The following is a 17,461-nucleotide window of genomic DNA, read 5'->3' as shown; positions in this document are numbered from 1 at the left end:
TGAAAAAAAAAAATCACAAATACTCTTCTCTCATGGATATTAAACAATTGCGCAAACAACACAGGTTTCTAAAAAAAATGCTTGTTAAATATAGGTGTGCAACAATTATTGACACCCCTATGAATTCATGAGTAAAATATATTTGAAGTATATTCCTATTGATATTTAAAACATTTTTAGTACACCTGGGTGACTAGGAACAGGAAATTGTTCAACCATGACTTCCTGTTTCACATGGGTATAAATATGAGGTAACACACAGGCCAAATTCCCTTAGTCATTCATAACAATGGGTAAGACCAAGGAATATAGTTGTGATGTGAGGCAAAAGATTGTTGAGCTTCATAAGATGGAAGGTGGCACAAGCATTGAAAATACCCATTTTCACGATCAGGGCAATAATTAAGAAGTTCCGGTCAACTGGAAATGTTATGAATCAACCTGGAATTGGACGCGTGTCTATATTGTCTCAACGTACTGTAAAGAGGATGGTTTGAGTGGCCAAAAAATCTCCAAAGATCACAGCTGGAGAATTGCAGAAGTTAGTTGCGTCTTGGGGTCAGAAAGTCTCCAAAACTACAATCCGAAGTCACCTACATCACCACAAGTCATTTGGAAGGGTTTCAAGAAAAAAGCCTCACTAATACTTTTATGGCTGAATGAGCAAATCCCCACAGTCATGCTTCAAAATCTAATGTAAAGCCTTCCCAGAAAAGTGGAGGCTATTATTACAGCAAAGGGAATAGGATGGTCAGTAAGCACATTGGTGTGATTGATAAGGTGTCCACAAACCTTTGGCCATATAGTGTATTTTTAAGAAGTGAGGTGTATTCAGGCTCATCTTTGTCATGTCTGGACTGTCACTCACTTGGTGACTGCATGTAACCACACATCATTCAAAGCACAACAGCAGTGAATCCGGGCTCCTATGTGAGCACATGTAAATCTGAATATACGACACTGAGTAAAAAATATCAGAGCCGATGTTAATTTGCTCGTACGTCATTCTCTGGCTACATATTTTGCTTTATTCTTCCTCTACTTCTGGTTTCGCCTCCCTACTTGGCCTTTTCCCATGATTGATTCAACATGTCACAACGGCAGCCCTCAGTGCCACGCTGGCTAATGATTCAAAATGGCTGCTGCAGAAGTGTTTCATTTCTCAACAGCATCACTGACACGGGTTGTGCTGCTTCCCGGGATGGATCGCCAGTCTTTAGACCTCCAGGGGAACGAGAACTAGGGAGGAATAAAGTAGCTGTCATAACTCTGAGGTTTCAGACAACACTTTAGCCAGATCCTCGAGTCGAAGAGCAGACTTCGTGCAGCGTCGCCTAGTAACCAAATGTTTGTGTCTGTTTGGATGCACATAAAGATCAATTTGAGATGAGGATTGGCTAATTACCATTGCCTTTATTACTTGCATACATAGCTGCAGATGATGAGGATTATAAAGTCCCACTGTGGGGATACTATACCCTTGTGGGGAAAATGGTCCTTGCCAAATAATTTCTTAATTACAGATCACAGTTTAATTAAAATAGCTTAATTGTAACATTGTTCTTCCTAAAAATATTCAGAGGACATTTCCAGTGCCACGATGCGATTTAGAAAAGAAATGCAGGCTTTCAGCGATCACAGAAATGAATGACCTGTAGTACAACACATTTTAATTTCCTTTCGTGTGTTTATGCGTTGTTATTCATTTATTTGAACCAATAGTTGGTCATTTATATGAAGGTTTTTCTATCTCAAGCAAGCCCCTCTGGCAGAAGTGGTAATACATATGAGCTGTCCCATGTTTTATGATTCCAGCGTTAACATTGACCTGGAGCTGTGTGCGTTTCCTTACCACCAAGCTTTTGAAAGAGCCATTACTGCAGAGTGGCTACCCAGACTCTAATTTTCTCATTCTGTAAGAATGTGTTGTTACCCTACAGCAAGAGGACAGATTCTGCATCGCTCTTAAACGTGCTAACCCAGCTTCAGTCTCTTTCACCCTTTATATTTTGGAGGGTTTATTGGTTATGCAGCTAAATAAGGCCTATTAATGCTGATAAAGTTTTTATCCCCTGCTAGTATCAGCCAATAACTACGTAACACTGTGCGACTGAAATGACTGAAAGTTACAGCGAGTAGATCTGTGGCTGAGCGGTATGGGGATGCCTAAACATTTTAATGCGTCTCTACTGTCATTCTTGTTTGGGGCGGGGTGTTGCAATTCTAATGACTGTTATCAAAAGCATTTTTTACATTAATAATTCATATTTGAGCTATTTTTAATTAAATGATTATGCTGGGTGTTTCTTTTCTTTTATGACACATGTGAGCAGCAGTTATGGCATGAGCTTGAATAAAAACATGTATTTCAGTCCACTCTGTAGCATTGCGTGCATTTTAATCCAGATATAAAGAGCTATATACTCGTAAGCACAAAAACCATGTTTACAATATGTTTGCTTGCTTGCAGGTTATTTTAATAAACTGTAGCTTCTAGTGTGGGGGAAAAAACAGCTTCAGGATACTACAGGATTGTAGTGGAAAAAGCTGGGAAATTGAGGAATTATATTATATTCTTGCTTCACATATTTATGTTCTTGTGCACATTCTAATATGTTGTTATTTCTATCATGACCAGTTATAGAGGGACTTGTATGGCAAACAGGCCACGTAAATATATATAAAAAAAAATAACGCATGTAAGATTTCAGGGTGCAGTGCATTGCAGCTTATTGTTGCCATGACAAGCTGCATGTTTTTTTCGTTATTAACTTAAGAGAGGAAAAAGAGAAGCTAGCTTGTCTTGTGGACATTCCACAATGCAAAATGTAACTATAAATGGAATGAAAAAAAGACATGTTCTTTAATAAATGAAAAATATTAGTGTTGGCAGATTGCTCTGGTATTAGAACAAAAAAAAAACCCACTTCAGTATGTGCTGTTATTGAAAAATAATACATTTTGTGGTTATAACAGTAATTCCACTTTACTTCGGATTTTATCACACCAAACCCATTGGTGATTATTTTCTTGTAACCTAACACCCCATTTCAAATGATTGTTTGTTCAGCTGTAATGTAGTGAGTGTAATAAATTTGCACTGAGATGTATTTAATCAGATATTTCTTTCTTTCTTTTTTTTTTTTGAATGCACCTACCTGCATTCCTAAGCCCGAACTCGCAAGTACTCATATGGTGAATGTTATCTTTAGTCACCTTAGCCTCTGACAGAGTGAATCTTTTCTCCTATAATCCTCTGTGCGCTTGGTCATTACTCGCAGCAGACAGCAGGACAGACCCAGACCCCTTGTGTGCATCTCCAGTCACCCGTAATGCTTTGTGAAAAACACTATGGATGGTCATGTTTGTGTGTCAGATAAGAAGCTGTAAGCTCTATGAACATCAGGGGAGCTACCTGTGTTTTAGCCTTTGTACCACTTGCTGTTGACCCTGCCATAGTGTCATGACCTCATCTACTACTCAGTGGAGAAAAACATCCTACTACATGCTAGAGGTTACACTGCAGATTGCTGTAGAGTTATTCTTTCTCCTTTTTTTGTCCCCTGGGGAGTTATAAAGCCTGGATCCCTTAAACCTCTTACACAAACTTAACCTTTTATGGCCATTCTGGACCCTGTCAATCTTTAAAAATATATAAATCAACTTTACAGGAGCACAAATAGTTTTTTCCTAAAAATTGAAAGGAGCAGTACACCATATTAACATACAATAGTGGCAGTCTGTTCTCCCTCTCAGTGTTGTTTCAAGAGAAGGATGATTATCAGCTCTCATCTCTAGCAGTGACATATTAGTGAACGAGGGAGGGGCTGGGTTGAGATGTATGGATTTAATTAATATTAAGTGATGTGAGGCGAGAGTGACTGGAGTCAGAGTCTTGATTACTGGATGAGGATTAATCAGCCCGTCCTGCTTCCTGAAGGAGGTTAGAGGGCTTTCCGGAGGTATTTTATTACGGTTATTGCTGCGTACGTGCAGGAGGCTTGGTAAACAGATTGCAGTTGAACACGTGTAATTCATGTAATGAGTCTGTAATAGCAGTGTGGAGAGATTGTGGTGGAAATGTACCCAGTTGATTTATGGATTTCTGGAACTTTTGGAACGTGACGTATCCAAAATGCATACGCACAATGGTAATCATAGTTAATTACTGTTATTAGCACAATGCTCAGGTGACCATATTGTTTTACTAATGCTCGTGAAGGTTAAACATTTGTCAGACATACTCTTATCGTCAGTATGGCAAAGACCAGCAGTGTGAGTCACTATAACTTCAGGCTTCTCTGAAATATAGCCATACTTTAATGAACACCTTGAGGCAATGAGGCAGCTTGAAGAGAACTGGACTCAGGGAAAATGTATTGGTCAATTTTATTCAGCAGAGTACTGCCCTTTGCATCTGCACTGGCCACTGAGTACTGAAGAGAAATTTGTGTTTGCTTAACATGCTTCAACATCATTTCCTCTTTAGCTGCCTTTGCTTTGGAAGAACAACCTAGCAGGAAATTAACTTTGCCTCTGAAGTATATGGATTTAATCTCAGGATAAAAGCTTTGTAACTAGGTGCCGTGTGGAAGCCTGAAAACAGAGTGCCTCTGACTGTGTGGTTTTTTTTGGTTTGGCTTTATACCCATTTTCTCCCCTTAATGAGTACAATTCTGTACAGCTCAGTCAATATCTGCTCAATAAATCTGCTGATGTCGAATTCACTGTCCCTATTTATTGAGCTGTTTTCCTTTTGTTTCCTAGTCTGGAGCTATAGGTAAGGAGGTGAGGACTGTGATAAAAGCCAGCACTGTACTTCTTACAGTCTTTAAGTACTTTTAGATAGTCAGATTTCATGTTCTCTTTCATTTAGAGCTGCAACAGCTAATTGATAAAATCGATTATGAAAATCGTTGTCAATCTCATAATCAATTAGTTGGTCTGTGTGGCATGGGGTGCATTTACTCCCTACATTACTTCTGTTCCAAAATCACGCTTCGAAGAGTAAATACTAAAGTTGTGTCCCAAATGATGTACTATACACCTACACTATGTTCTATGTACTCTACTGTCTAGTGTATGAATTTTAGAAAGGTAATATCATCTCAAATGGAACTGTAGCGGGGTTTTTTTACTAACCGGAAGTATAAGCCGCTTCCTAGTCGATGGCGCATGATGTCATACGAGCACGACGTAATGCGACACCCCTAGCTTTAGCAGATACCCAGAGTCAACGACAATGACTTCCTTCAGTTTACTGTTTGTCAACATTACCTTTTATTCCCAACATGACCTCAGTCACCCTCAGACAGAGGCGAAATCGTCACATGACTGAGGAAGAAAGTGTGCGACCTCCAAGTGCTCTAAGGCAGGAGAGCATTTTATATTAAACACTTTGTAGAAGATCAAACTTTATAAAGCAGAGATTGTGTAGCACGGGAGCAGGACAGTGATGCACGAGCACAAACTTGTGTTTATATCCAAAATAATATGTCTAAAGGCAGTGAGTAACATTTATTATTAATTTAGGACTGAAGTTTAATTCAGTGTTTTTTGTGCATCCAGACAAATAATATGCATAAATACTTGCATATAATATAAACTAATTTGCAATTATATAACATATATAATTGCATATGTTATATAATATATATAATAAGTTATATAACGTATATAATTGCTATATGCAAGTGTTTATGCATTATTTTTATGGATGCACAAAAAGCACTGAATTAAACTACAATCCTAAATGAATAATATATATTCTGGTGTGTGTCTGTGTATATTGGGTTCTTTTCAACCTTATATAATCGGACAAACAGTAAAGTTTTAGTCTGAAGTTAATATTTGTAACAGTCAGTTTGCGGATTTTATAAATGGTACTGAAAGTCCCCCCCCCCCCCCCCCCCCAATCCGATTAATCAGAAAAATAATCGGCCAACTAATCAATTATGAAAATAATAGTTAGTTGCAGTCCTACTTTCATTCATTGTTTAGTCTTTTGGTAAATATAAACTGAGTTACTCTACAATGGGTGATGACTTCAGAGCTGTCCTCAGGCAGACTATGCCGTGTACTGTTCCTGAAACAAGACAGAAAGACTACTATTGTTTTCTGAAGTGTTTTAAGTCTTTTATTTTTTTTTAACAATGTCTCTTGCGTAGAGGAGTTCTTTTAAAAGATAACAGGATGATGTTCTCCAAAAAATATTGCACACATTTCTGATTGAAAGATTTAACATGAAGTTCTATAAAACCACGGACACATTCACAAATAATTTAACCAATGACAGAAATATCTCGGCTGCTTTAAGACTTGCCTAATAGTAAATATATTTGAGAGTTAATGGTATCCCATATTTATAACCTAAACAAGAGAAAGGGTTGGGTTTTTTTGTTTGTTTGTTTGTTTGTTTTTTGTTTGTTTTGTTTTTATACAAATACCATATGGTGACTTTTTTTCACTGAAGAACATTAGCTCATACTGTACACTTAAATTTGCAACTCTAAGTGTATTTTTGAGAAAAGTGGAATTCGTGTCAACAAATTATTGTCTTGAGTTCTAGTTCATTTTAATTCTAGTTTGCTTGATATTTTGTGGATTCAGATTATTAACTGGTTGTAAACTAGAGTGAAGACAAAATGTGTGGTCAAAAAACAACAAAAAACCACCACCATGTTGTATACAGCCATATCAATCAAGTTACTCACTCCTGATTTCCTGATGTCTATATTTTTGATGAAATTAGGGAGTGCCATCAAAACGAAGCTGGTCCCAGATCAGTCCATACTGAGTTATTGGTGCTTGTGACATTCTTTAGGCTCTGCTAATGTCAGTCGTTCCATTTGCAAAGCCCGCAGAATAAAGTAACCAGCTCACTGGGGGGTTGTTAACGTATTCTTCACAAGGCCTTTGCAATTTTTAATTCTGTTCATAAATCGACTGTGCAGCTGGACTGATAACAGGTTCATGGACATATGTAGCTGGTTGACACCTCTCCAACGTGGTTAGCGCTTACTGCTCTCCTATAAGCCCTGGTTACTTACAAACATTTTGAATCTACAACCAAAGAACAGTTAATCGTCCCAGCTTGTATGGTCCAGAGTAGGGTGGATCGATCAAGTGAATTTTAAGTTTTCTTCTGTAACTGACAGTTGATTTTATAGTAAGGGTGATTTATAGGGTGAGTGAGATTACAGGCTGTCTTTCAGAAAACCTCTTCTTTTTTTTTTTTTTAACGCTTCATGTACACTATAAATAAAAAATGCATTATCTCTTATTTGATATTGTAATACAGACTGTATTTAAATGGATGTTGACCGAAACTCATTCCATTATGGTTTTCAGCCTGAGTGATGGGGAATGACAAAATGCATCTTCTAACACTTCTCATGTCTCCCACTAGAGTTCAGTGGCACTGCTCATTAAGATGGAGGAATACCCAAGTGTGTTACAGCTGCCAGAATAATCCTTTTAGCTCACTTTTGCCTGCATGCACCCTTCTCAGGACCTCCTCAGCATTGGACTTTTTCTTTCACTTGCAGTTCAGCTGCATTGATTGATTGATTTGAACTTTGTCCACCAATGTGGATATTCTTCTTTGAAAAAAGCCACAAAAAACCCCACAATTATACACATATACAATACACAAGTTATGCACATACACAATACATCAATATAAACCACTGGTGTAAAGGAATGTTTATACACATTTCTAAGATATTTTAGGACCTTATACCTTCTTCCAGATGGAAGCATTACAAAAGCAATACGAGTTCATTGGGTGTGTGGAGTCAAATACAACCCTTGTTGCTCTTCTGTGTATTGCCAGCAACTACAGTTTATCAAGCTGTTCGTGCTGGCGTCCTATTATTTATACTGCAATTCTCACTATCCTCTGCAACTTATTTTTATTCTTCACTCCTAAGATACCATACCAGGCTGTAAGATTAAACATTAAAATACTCTCAACATGACTTTTATATACCATTTCCAAAACAGATTGACTAACAACAAAACTCTTAAGTTTACTCATAAGAAATAACCTTTGACTTGCGTTCCTTAAAACATTGTCTACATTCTCACAAAAATTAAAAATTGTATCCAAATAAGTTCCCAAATATTTAAAACTTTCCACAACATCAACAACCTGATCATTGAATATAATCTCTTTTAAATTTTCTTACATTTATGTGCAAGGCACTCAGTTTGCACCAATCTTCAAGAACAAGCACATTTTTAAGATATGTTTGCTCGCTCATTACTTGATTTTTAGAATAAACTTGCACCAGAGTCATATCATCAGCATACTTAAACAGACCAGCTGTATTGGTGTTAATTTGTAGCTCATTGGTATATATAGAGAGTAAGAGTGGTGACAACATATAGTCACTATACAGTATAGCACCTCTAACACCAAACTAGTTGATTTCCATTGCGTATATTGCGAAAATGCCAACCCCTCAATTCTGGTAAGCGGTGCAAGTTAAACAAACATGCAACGGCTCAGCTGTTGGTCCGTTTCTGTGTTTGGCTGTAGGTTGAGAGAAGTGCAGACTTTATGGCACTCAGGGTTAACAGTTCAAACCCGGCCACCTACAACGGTGTCAGATACAGACATATCAGGATGAATAATACTAGAAAACATAAATACCGGTGGCATTTTCTTCACTCGTCAACAAGCTCGCAGGGGGTTGGTTGATTCGGGTTGGGGGGGCTGTTGTTCGAGCTGCATGATGAATCACTTGCTAGCGTGTTTGTAGACAGAATCACATTTCAGCTCTAACCAACGGAGGCCTCTGTGGTGAAGGTTAAGCATCTGTACAGTGAACTCTCATGGTGGAATGGCATGTCAGAAGTATTTGTTTTAACCATGCCCTTGATTTTGTGACTGTTGGTCTTTAGTCTGTCACTGTTAATATAGGAAGAATGGGTCTCAACGGTGCCTGTGGTTTGTTACAGTGTGTGCTCTTAGATGCTCGGATGATAAACCTACAAAAAAGTAATGCCCTGCATGACCTCTTGTTAGTGCATGGATTTCTGACAGGACAGCCTCAAAAACTCATGCAATGAATATGTGCTGTATTCATCACTGAATTTATTATTTACATAATCTGAGAAAAGATACTACATTGTACCTTTCTTTGTCACTTGAGTGGTTCTCTTAAGGATTCATGTTGTATGTTTCTTATACTAGGAAATGTAAATATAATGTGGTTTTTTTATTTGTTTTTTTGTTTTTTTTTAAATATTTAGTTTCATAATGGGATGTTAAACACTGCTATACATTTTAATTATCTTTTACTAAAGGTACACTACTTGCACCACTCCAGGTTAAAGAGATGTATAAAGGTACAAAATAAAGAATACCATCTAAGGAATGGTATAGTCAAGCAATTTCTTTTGAGAGTGTACTAGTAGAAGGACATTTAAGCATGTATGTCTCCATTTCAGGTCTTTCTGCTTGGTGTCACATGTCTTCACCATCTCAGACAGGGCATAATTACCTTCTGCCAATATGACAACACCTCCAGTGCCAACTAGTATAGGTCGTTTAGAGGTTGGTCCCAATGCCCAGAACACCACCATGTACACTATTCTCATGTCATTGTTTGCCTTTCACACTGTGCAAATGTGATGCTTTTCAGTGCAAACTTGCAGTGATGTCATCACGTGGCCCTCTGTAATACTTATCAGTTGTATTATATTCAGCGTTGGTAAATTCAGTTCAAAAGTTACTTCAGTTACAACTTCAACAAGTATAGTTCATTGTATTGAATTCTCCTGCCTTGCACCCAGCATTACTGAGATCCTCTGCAACCCTGACCAGGATAAAGCACCTACTCAAGATGAATGAAATTCTTTGTATTCAGAGTCAACTTATTCATAATGTTGGAATTACCTCCACGTGGTTCTCACATCAGCACGGTGGTTTAGTGGCTAGCATGTTTGCTTCACACCTCCAGGGTTGGGGATTCAATTTTCACCTCTGCCCTGGGTGCACGCAGTTTGCATGTTCTCCCCGTGCTTCGGGGGTTCCCTCAGGGTACTCCGGTTTCCTCCCCCAGTCCCAAGACATGTGTTGTAGGCTGCTTTACATTTACAAAATTGTTCGTAGTGTGAGAATGGCTGTGTGTGTAATTGCGCCCTGCAATGGGGTGGCACCCCATCCAGGGTGTCCTCCTCCACGTGCCCCGGGTTTCCTGGGATAGGCTCCAGGCTCCCCGTGACCCTCTGTAGGATAAGCGGTACAGAAAATTAATGGATGGATGGATAGTTTCCACTTTTGACAGTCTCCTACACCATCTCAACAAAAACATGGGATAGAAAATGCTGTCCACTGTGGTGGTGATGAACATAAAAGAAAGAGATTTAAATATAAACAATTAAAAAGACTAACATGATGGATAAAGTCTAGTATATTGGCAATATATTATTTCATGAATAGTCATCATTGTAATTATCAGATTGATCACTTAAATTTTGCCTTACTTTATCAATATGGCTCCATCCTTATTATAAATAGCACTTGATCCTCAGCTCTGCAACTACAACTACGCAACTACATTGTGGAAATGAAGGCATCCTCTGAAAATCTACAATGATAGCCAGTTAGAAAGCTACGTAGCTGGAAGTTAGTGGAATTTCTTACTAAGAGGCTGAAGCCAGTACAGTTGAACTAAGGGACGCATTGGTGAGTCGTGTGACGACCGGCATCTATCTATTTTTATATTTTGCATATTTTATTTTGCTGTTAAACGTCATCTGTGAATAGTTTGAGTAGAGAGATTTGCTTAACTTTTCTGATGGTCATTTATGAAAGCAAAAAAAAAAAGGAAAAAATGTTATGATGAAGACCAGGATTTTTCTTTCTGTGCATATTGTTCTTACTGCTTCTTAATTATTTTTATATTCTTATTCTTATATAATTTTTAATGGCTAGTGTTTTTTTTAATTCAAATGAGGACATTGGCATTTGCCTGTTTCTAGGAGAAAGCGGGTTGACAGGCTCTTCATTTATTTCTACACGTTCTTGCTCAGGAGGCTCACCATCATGCTGTAACACTGTTCACATTGCTCTCATTTTTTTTGTCAGAGTACATTTTGTCCTCGTAATTGGAATGTTCATTTTATTCCCATGGCATACATTAAACTGTCAGAGCCGTACCACACGGCTCCTGATTTATTTATTGACTATTGGAAGACTTCTCCCCTGTCCGGTGAAACCTAGACCTTAGACTCTGCACAGGGATGTGAACAGACTGTCCTTACACTAGCTTCTACTTTAGGCCTTGTGTTGCTAGGACCCAATTAATTTCTCCTGCTAACAATGATGCTTTGCTCTTGCTGATTGAGCCCAAATGCATTGCGAGAGATCTCCTACAAGGGCAAGAGAATCTGTCCCCTTCCTGGCAAGTTGGATGATGCATCATGCATCCTAAAGAAGTGAGGGTGCGGTGCAGGAGGAGGGCTGTGACTAATTCCCTCTCTAATGGTGTGATTGAGCAGTGAGAGGTGAAAAGCCTGCACTCAACACTTTGTAAAACGAATGCCAAGCCTGCTTTGGTGTCCCTTAGAGAGTCAAGGACCCTGGAAGTCACCGATGATGCATTAATTCCTATCGATTGGTCGTGGCCTTTCTGCTCACTGCTGGAGACTAGGATAGGGTGGGCTTTAGTGCTTAATTTATGTGGTGTATGTGTCCAATGCTGAGCAACACTATGCTTTTAAGGAACTAGATAAACAACGGGTGGTATCTTTTGAAATAAAAGCTGAGCTATACAATCAGTTATACAGTAGATATACAACTCTTAAATGTCCTTTGTATCTGTTTTTTTTATTTTTTATTTATTTATCTGAATGTAGAAATGCATTGAATGGGTATCACCTACAAAATAGAGCAGATTGTGATTCATTACCAAAAAAAAAAAAATAATTTTCCAAATTATGGTTGAATTTGCATAAGTATTTACTCTCCCTGAACCTTTCCACATTTTATAGTTTTACAACCTGGAACTGAAATGGACTTGGGGGTTCGGTAATTGGAATTATATTTACATTTATTAATTTAGCAGACGCTTTTATCCAAAGCAACTTACAAGTGAGCAAATACAAGCAAAATTTCAATGTCACTTTTGTTTTGGTTTAGTTTATTCTTCTGTTTTGTACAGATCCCCCAGTGAAATAACAGAAACTAGCTGTGTGTTTGTTTTTTAATCTTTCAATGCAACTAAGTTCCATAAGACAGTTTCTTTTAGAACACAAATCCTAAATTGACTTTAATTAATTGGGGCCGTATGTTTGACCCTGGTTTGGGTCGAAGTAGCAGGTTTTCACATGCTAACAACTCTATTCTTTTCAGTTCCTGGTTATCAATGCTAGGAGCAATGTATTTGGGAGTTATCCCTTGTCAGTGTTTCTCGCAACAAAAATCAAGGTTTAAAGAGGACAGGCATTAACCCTGAATTCATATCGCCTGCGTGGCATAGCGACCGTCCGTCTGTTTCACACTGCACGTTCTAACAATATGATAATGTGCTTTATGTTTATTAAAGCATGGGGACAGTTGATGTGCCAGCTGTAATTAGAAAGTAATGAGGCAATGAACAGGCAGTATTTGCATCACTTTCCTAGTTATCCATAAATATAATTTTTAGTTGATTTTAAATAAATTTTAAAGTTTGAAAAAAGCGGAAGTGTGGGATTTAAACACATCTTTATGGAGATAGACTTCACTTATGAGCACAAGAGGGCATGTATTAAAAAAAAAAAACAGCACAGCAAGATGCTCATGTTTTACAAGTATCTAATGGAGTAGGTGTGGATTAAAACACATGATAAAATAGAACTGTATCTGGAGTGAATTGGCCTTACAGTTATTTCCTTAAAAGTCTTTCTAGGAGCCTTGCAACCTTGTTGTCCCAAGACTGATTATCTTCACACTTTAGCTCATTATCCAAACTGGAGTCAATAAGCTTTTGACACAGCTATTGCGCGTGACTTGATCTTGTTTTAAGAGTGAAAACAGTGACGTTTTGTTTATTTGTAATGGTTATTTGTTGAAAACTTTAATCTTTTGCTGTTAAAAAAAAAAAAATGATACTCACTGACCACCTACTCATGTTGCATAAAATCGTGCAGTCATGAATAGGGGGAAATGGGATCTCTGTGGCTTTGAGCATGGCATGGTTGTTGGTGCTAGACGTGATAGTTTGAGTATTTCAGAAACTGTTGATCTCCTGGGATTTTCATACACAACAATCCCTAGAGTTTATGCAAAAAAAAAAAACATCCAGTGAGCTGCTGGATAGAGTGGAAATGTCTTGTTGATAAGAGAGATCAGAGGAGAATGGCCACTCTGGTTTGAGCTGACAGGAAGGGTATGGTAACAACCATGCTGAGCAGAAAAGCATCTCAGAATGCAGAACCTTGAGGCAGATGTTCTACAGCAGCAGAAGTCCATGTCAGATTTTACTGCTATCAGCCAAAAACAGGAATCTGAAGCTACATTGGGTACAGACTCCCCAAAACTGGTCAGTTGAAGATAGGAAAAAGACTAGGCGATGTTTTAGGGGCCACAATCCAAGTCACTGAGATCACATTTTCCGTTAATTTAAGCTCTTGAACTCTATCTGCTTGACTGTATTCATTGTGCTGCTGCATCATTGGCTGGTTTGGATAACTGCATGAATGAGAAGGTGTACAGGTGTTCCTAATAAAGTAGTTCTTGAGTGTACATATACATATGATAATTACAATGTGTATAACACTGCATAAAAGACAGCCTTTTCAATCTGTGTTTATCTTTCAGCTTTCACCATGATGATAATCCTGGCGCTGATCCGCATCTCAAAGGGCCACGGTGAGGGCCATCCTCAGGTGGCACAGCTCAGCGGAGTTCCCAACCTCTTTGGCGTGTGCGTGTACTCTTTCATGTGCCAGCACTCGCTGCCCTCACTGATAACACCCATCTCAGACAAACGGCGGGTGACTGCACTGCTAACGGTGGACTACGTGCTCATCCTGGCCTTCTATAGTCTGCTTTCCTTTACAGCCATCTTCTGCTTCGACAGCTCGCTGCTGCGAGACATGTACACGCTCAACTTCACCGATAACTGTGACGTGCTGGGTGTGGCCACCCTCCGCTACTTTTTAGGACTATTCCCTGTTTTCACCCTCAGCACGAACTTCCCTATAATTGCAGTAACGCTGCGCAACAACTGGAAGACACTCTTCCATCGAGATGGAGGCACATACCCATGGGTAGTGGACCGCATCGTGTTTCCCTTGATTACCTTGGTGCCACCCATTGTGGTAGCTTTTTGTACTCATGATCTAGAGTCTCTTGTGGGCATCACTGGAGCATACGCAGGCACAGGCATTCAGTACATCATTCCTGCTGCCCTCGTGTTCTTTAGTCGGCGCCACCTAGAGCCTGTGTTTGGAAGGGATGTGCAGAATAAGCACAGGTCTCCATTCCGCCACACATTCTGGGTCGTGTTTGTGGTGATCTGGGCTACTTCCTGTCTGATGTTTGTCACAGCTAATATCATTCTGACAGCAGAAAACAAGAACTAAGCAAGCGTTTGACATTTTATCAGTGTTTTCAGTATATTTTTTTCTTTTATACTGTAATTAAAGCCATACAGGTTTGTTACAGGATTAATCACTATATTACACAGTAAGAAGCAGCTGGTTTCTGTTTAACTTGGTTGAATATGGAAAGGGAGGTTTTAAGATTGGGTTTAATTCAATGTAAGAATGAATACTTTTGTTGACTAGTCTGTGAGAGGACTTTTTAAAGTCCTTTTGGACTGTAAGTTCATTTGAGCTTTGATCTGCTTAAGACACTCGTTAAGTGGCAGTTCCATTTTCAGCTTTTACAAATCTCAGTCAGGTTTCTGACGTCAACACTATTTTATTATTACTTTTTCCCCTGTTCATATTTAATATTTTGTTCCTTGTGAGACCATTTTAGTTTTCTTTGGTCACGATTACAAACAAAATGTTAATTATAATGGTCAGGTTTAAAAATAATAATAATGCTAATCCTGAGAGTTGGTCTCTCTCTTTTTTTTTTCCTTTTTTTTTTTTGTTTGTTTGTTTGTTTGTTCTGCCCCCTTCCTTTTTTCTTCTTTTTTTTTTTTTTAACCAAAACGAAACAGCCACATGCACCTTAGCGTGGGCCAAGAGCTGTGGCAGGAGCAAAGCAAATCAGGGATAATTAGTCTTTCATGGCTGGCATTTTCAGCATTCCTACCTTGTGTGTCCTCAGCGGTGAATCATGATTTGGGTTCTGCAGCATGGCTGAAGGATTTACAGAGAGCTGCAGTTTAGTCTAGACTCCTAAAGCAGACTGCAGAAGCAGTGAGACGCTTCCACACTCGCTTCGTGTTCATTTACTCTAAACTCAACCTGGGGTTCTTGATTGGAGCCTGTGTGTTTGGGTTCGAGCATGTGTAGAGGATGTGCATAGAGGACTGGGAAAGCTGTCTGCACCTTATGTCTCCAATTTTACTGTGTGGCTTAAGAGTTGTCAATTTATCGTCATACCGCTTGCTTGAATACACAGCAAATCTAAATGTGTAGATGACATCTTTTAATCCTGCCTTGAACAAATTTTGTCTTTATCGTCTTTTTTGTCGTTATCAAATTTCTTATTCGTCCATATTCGCTACTCGTCAAATGTTTGGGGATGTCTTGTTTTTGTTTTTTTTCTTGAGCAATGTTTAATTTTCAGCTATCCTGTAACCCACCTCAAAACTTCATAAGAGATAGTTGGAGAGGAAAAAGGCTTCAATCAGGCTTCTCTGAGAGGAGTTGGATCAAAAGGTTTGAGAGATCCATGCAGTCAGCACTACAGACCTCCGGACTATACTGAAAGAGGCACAGCAGCGCATTCCTTTAAATGAAATGGTTAATCATTACATTTTGAAGTCATTCCAACCCCTAAACTTTTGATGGGCAGTGGAGGTGGTACCTCAGGATTCCGTCAGTTACTGAGCTTGTGTGCAATTACGTGTCGTAGCTGTTAACACATCACCATCTTATTACAGTTCTCATTAAATTTCCTTCCTTCCTTCGACAGCGCTCGATGGACTGATCATAGGGGTCATGTTTGGACCTGTAAAATGACTGCTACTCTCTGTGAGAGTGCTCTCCTGCTCAAAGAAAAAGGCAAAGCAGCATCAAAAGCATGCTTCGGGTTTTAGACCCGTTGCCTTGAGCTCGTATTAATTCAGCTGAAGATGATTTTTGAAATTGTCCCCTGCACAGTTCGGTTTCTATTATGAAAAGAAGCCGGGACAGACGGGTGTTTTAATATCGCCGTCCTGATAGTGGACTTTCAGGTCAATCTTTGGAGTGCAATAAAAAGGGATTGCGGCTTATAACCCGAACGTTCACATTTAAGTTAACAAGTGAAGTTCATTAACAGATACATGATGATTAATGCAAAGCATATAAAGGATTGAAGTGAATTAAAAATGTGCCTTTCTCCCAGGGTTTTTATCCTCTCTTTCAAGGGATTATATGTGTCTGTGTCCTATAAAACCTGTCTGATAACCTGCATGTAAACTAATTAATGTAATAGACAATCGGTGTCTCTTCTAAATAAACTTCTAAATTCCTTCTTTTGAAATGTGTGCTGTTTGTTTATCCTCTCTTTATTTATTTCTGTAATAGCCTATTAAATAAAGATATTTAATTTGCTCGGGAAAGTTCACTGGGGTGCTGCATTTAATCTTGAATGTATTTTGAAACTTGCCAGTAAAGAAGTCAGTAAAGCATGTCTGTGTGCCTGTCTAAGTCTCTCTGTCTGATCTATCTATATATATACACATCTGTTATAGCTCTTTATCTAATTGATCATTCTATCCCTAATCTAGCACTTGCTATCTCTCTATCAAATCTATGTCTGATTCATATCTCACTGATCGATCTAATATCGTTCTAATCTATATATCTCTCTGGTCAATATCTCTTTCTAATCTATATCTCAAATATAGCTATAGCCTATAATCTATATAATATAGCTGTCTAATTCAAATCTAATCTATCTCTAATCTATATGTCTAATAATCTATATTTGTCTAGCTCATGGGTGTCCAATCTTATCTGCAAAGGGCCGCTGTGGGTGCAGGTTTTCTTTCCAGTCAAGCAGGAGCCACATCTGACTCAATCTGTTTAATCTCTTGAGCTTGGCTTTCATTAGACTCTTGGCTGGAATGAAAACCTGCACCCACACCAGCCCTTTGCAGATAAGATTGGACACCCCTGAGCTAGACAAATATATCTCTAATCTATATCTCTATCTAATCTATCTGTTGATCTAATATAGCAATCTGATCTATAAATGTATATTTACAGAAGTGCTTGAAAGTTTGAAGTTTCTGCATTTTAGCGTAAATATGACCTGAAACAACATCAGATTTACACACAAGTCCTAAAAGTAGGTAAA

The 17,461-nt window shown here is 38.5% G+C and overlaps 1 protein-coding gene across 1 annotated transcript in view; it reads left to right on the top strand.

The window, feature by feature from the left end:
- tmem104 (transmembrane protein 104) overlaps positions 1-16,970 on the top strand; it is a 66,291-nt gene extending 49,321 nt beyond the window's left edge. The window contains exon 10 of the mRNA XM_053611482.1: positions 13,814-16,970. Coding sequence (XP_053467457.1) covers positions 13,814-14,580 — 767 coding nt within the window. The 3' untranslated portion in view covers positions 14,581-16,970. The remainder of the gene's footprint in view (positions 1-13,813) is intronic.
- Positions 16,971-17,461: the final 491 nt, after the last annotated feature.

The sequence above is a fragment of the Ictalurus furcatus genome, chromosome 2 (assembly GCF_023375685.1).
Source record: "Ictalurus furcatus strain D&B chromosome 2, Billie_1.0, whole genome shotgun sequence".
Taxonomy (NCBI): domain Eukaryota; kingdom Metazoa; phylum Chordata; class Actinopteri; order Siluriformes; family Ictaluridae; genus Ictalurus; species Ictalurus furcatus.
This window is presented reverse-complemented; position numbering and strand designations above follow the sequence as displayed.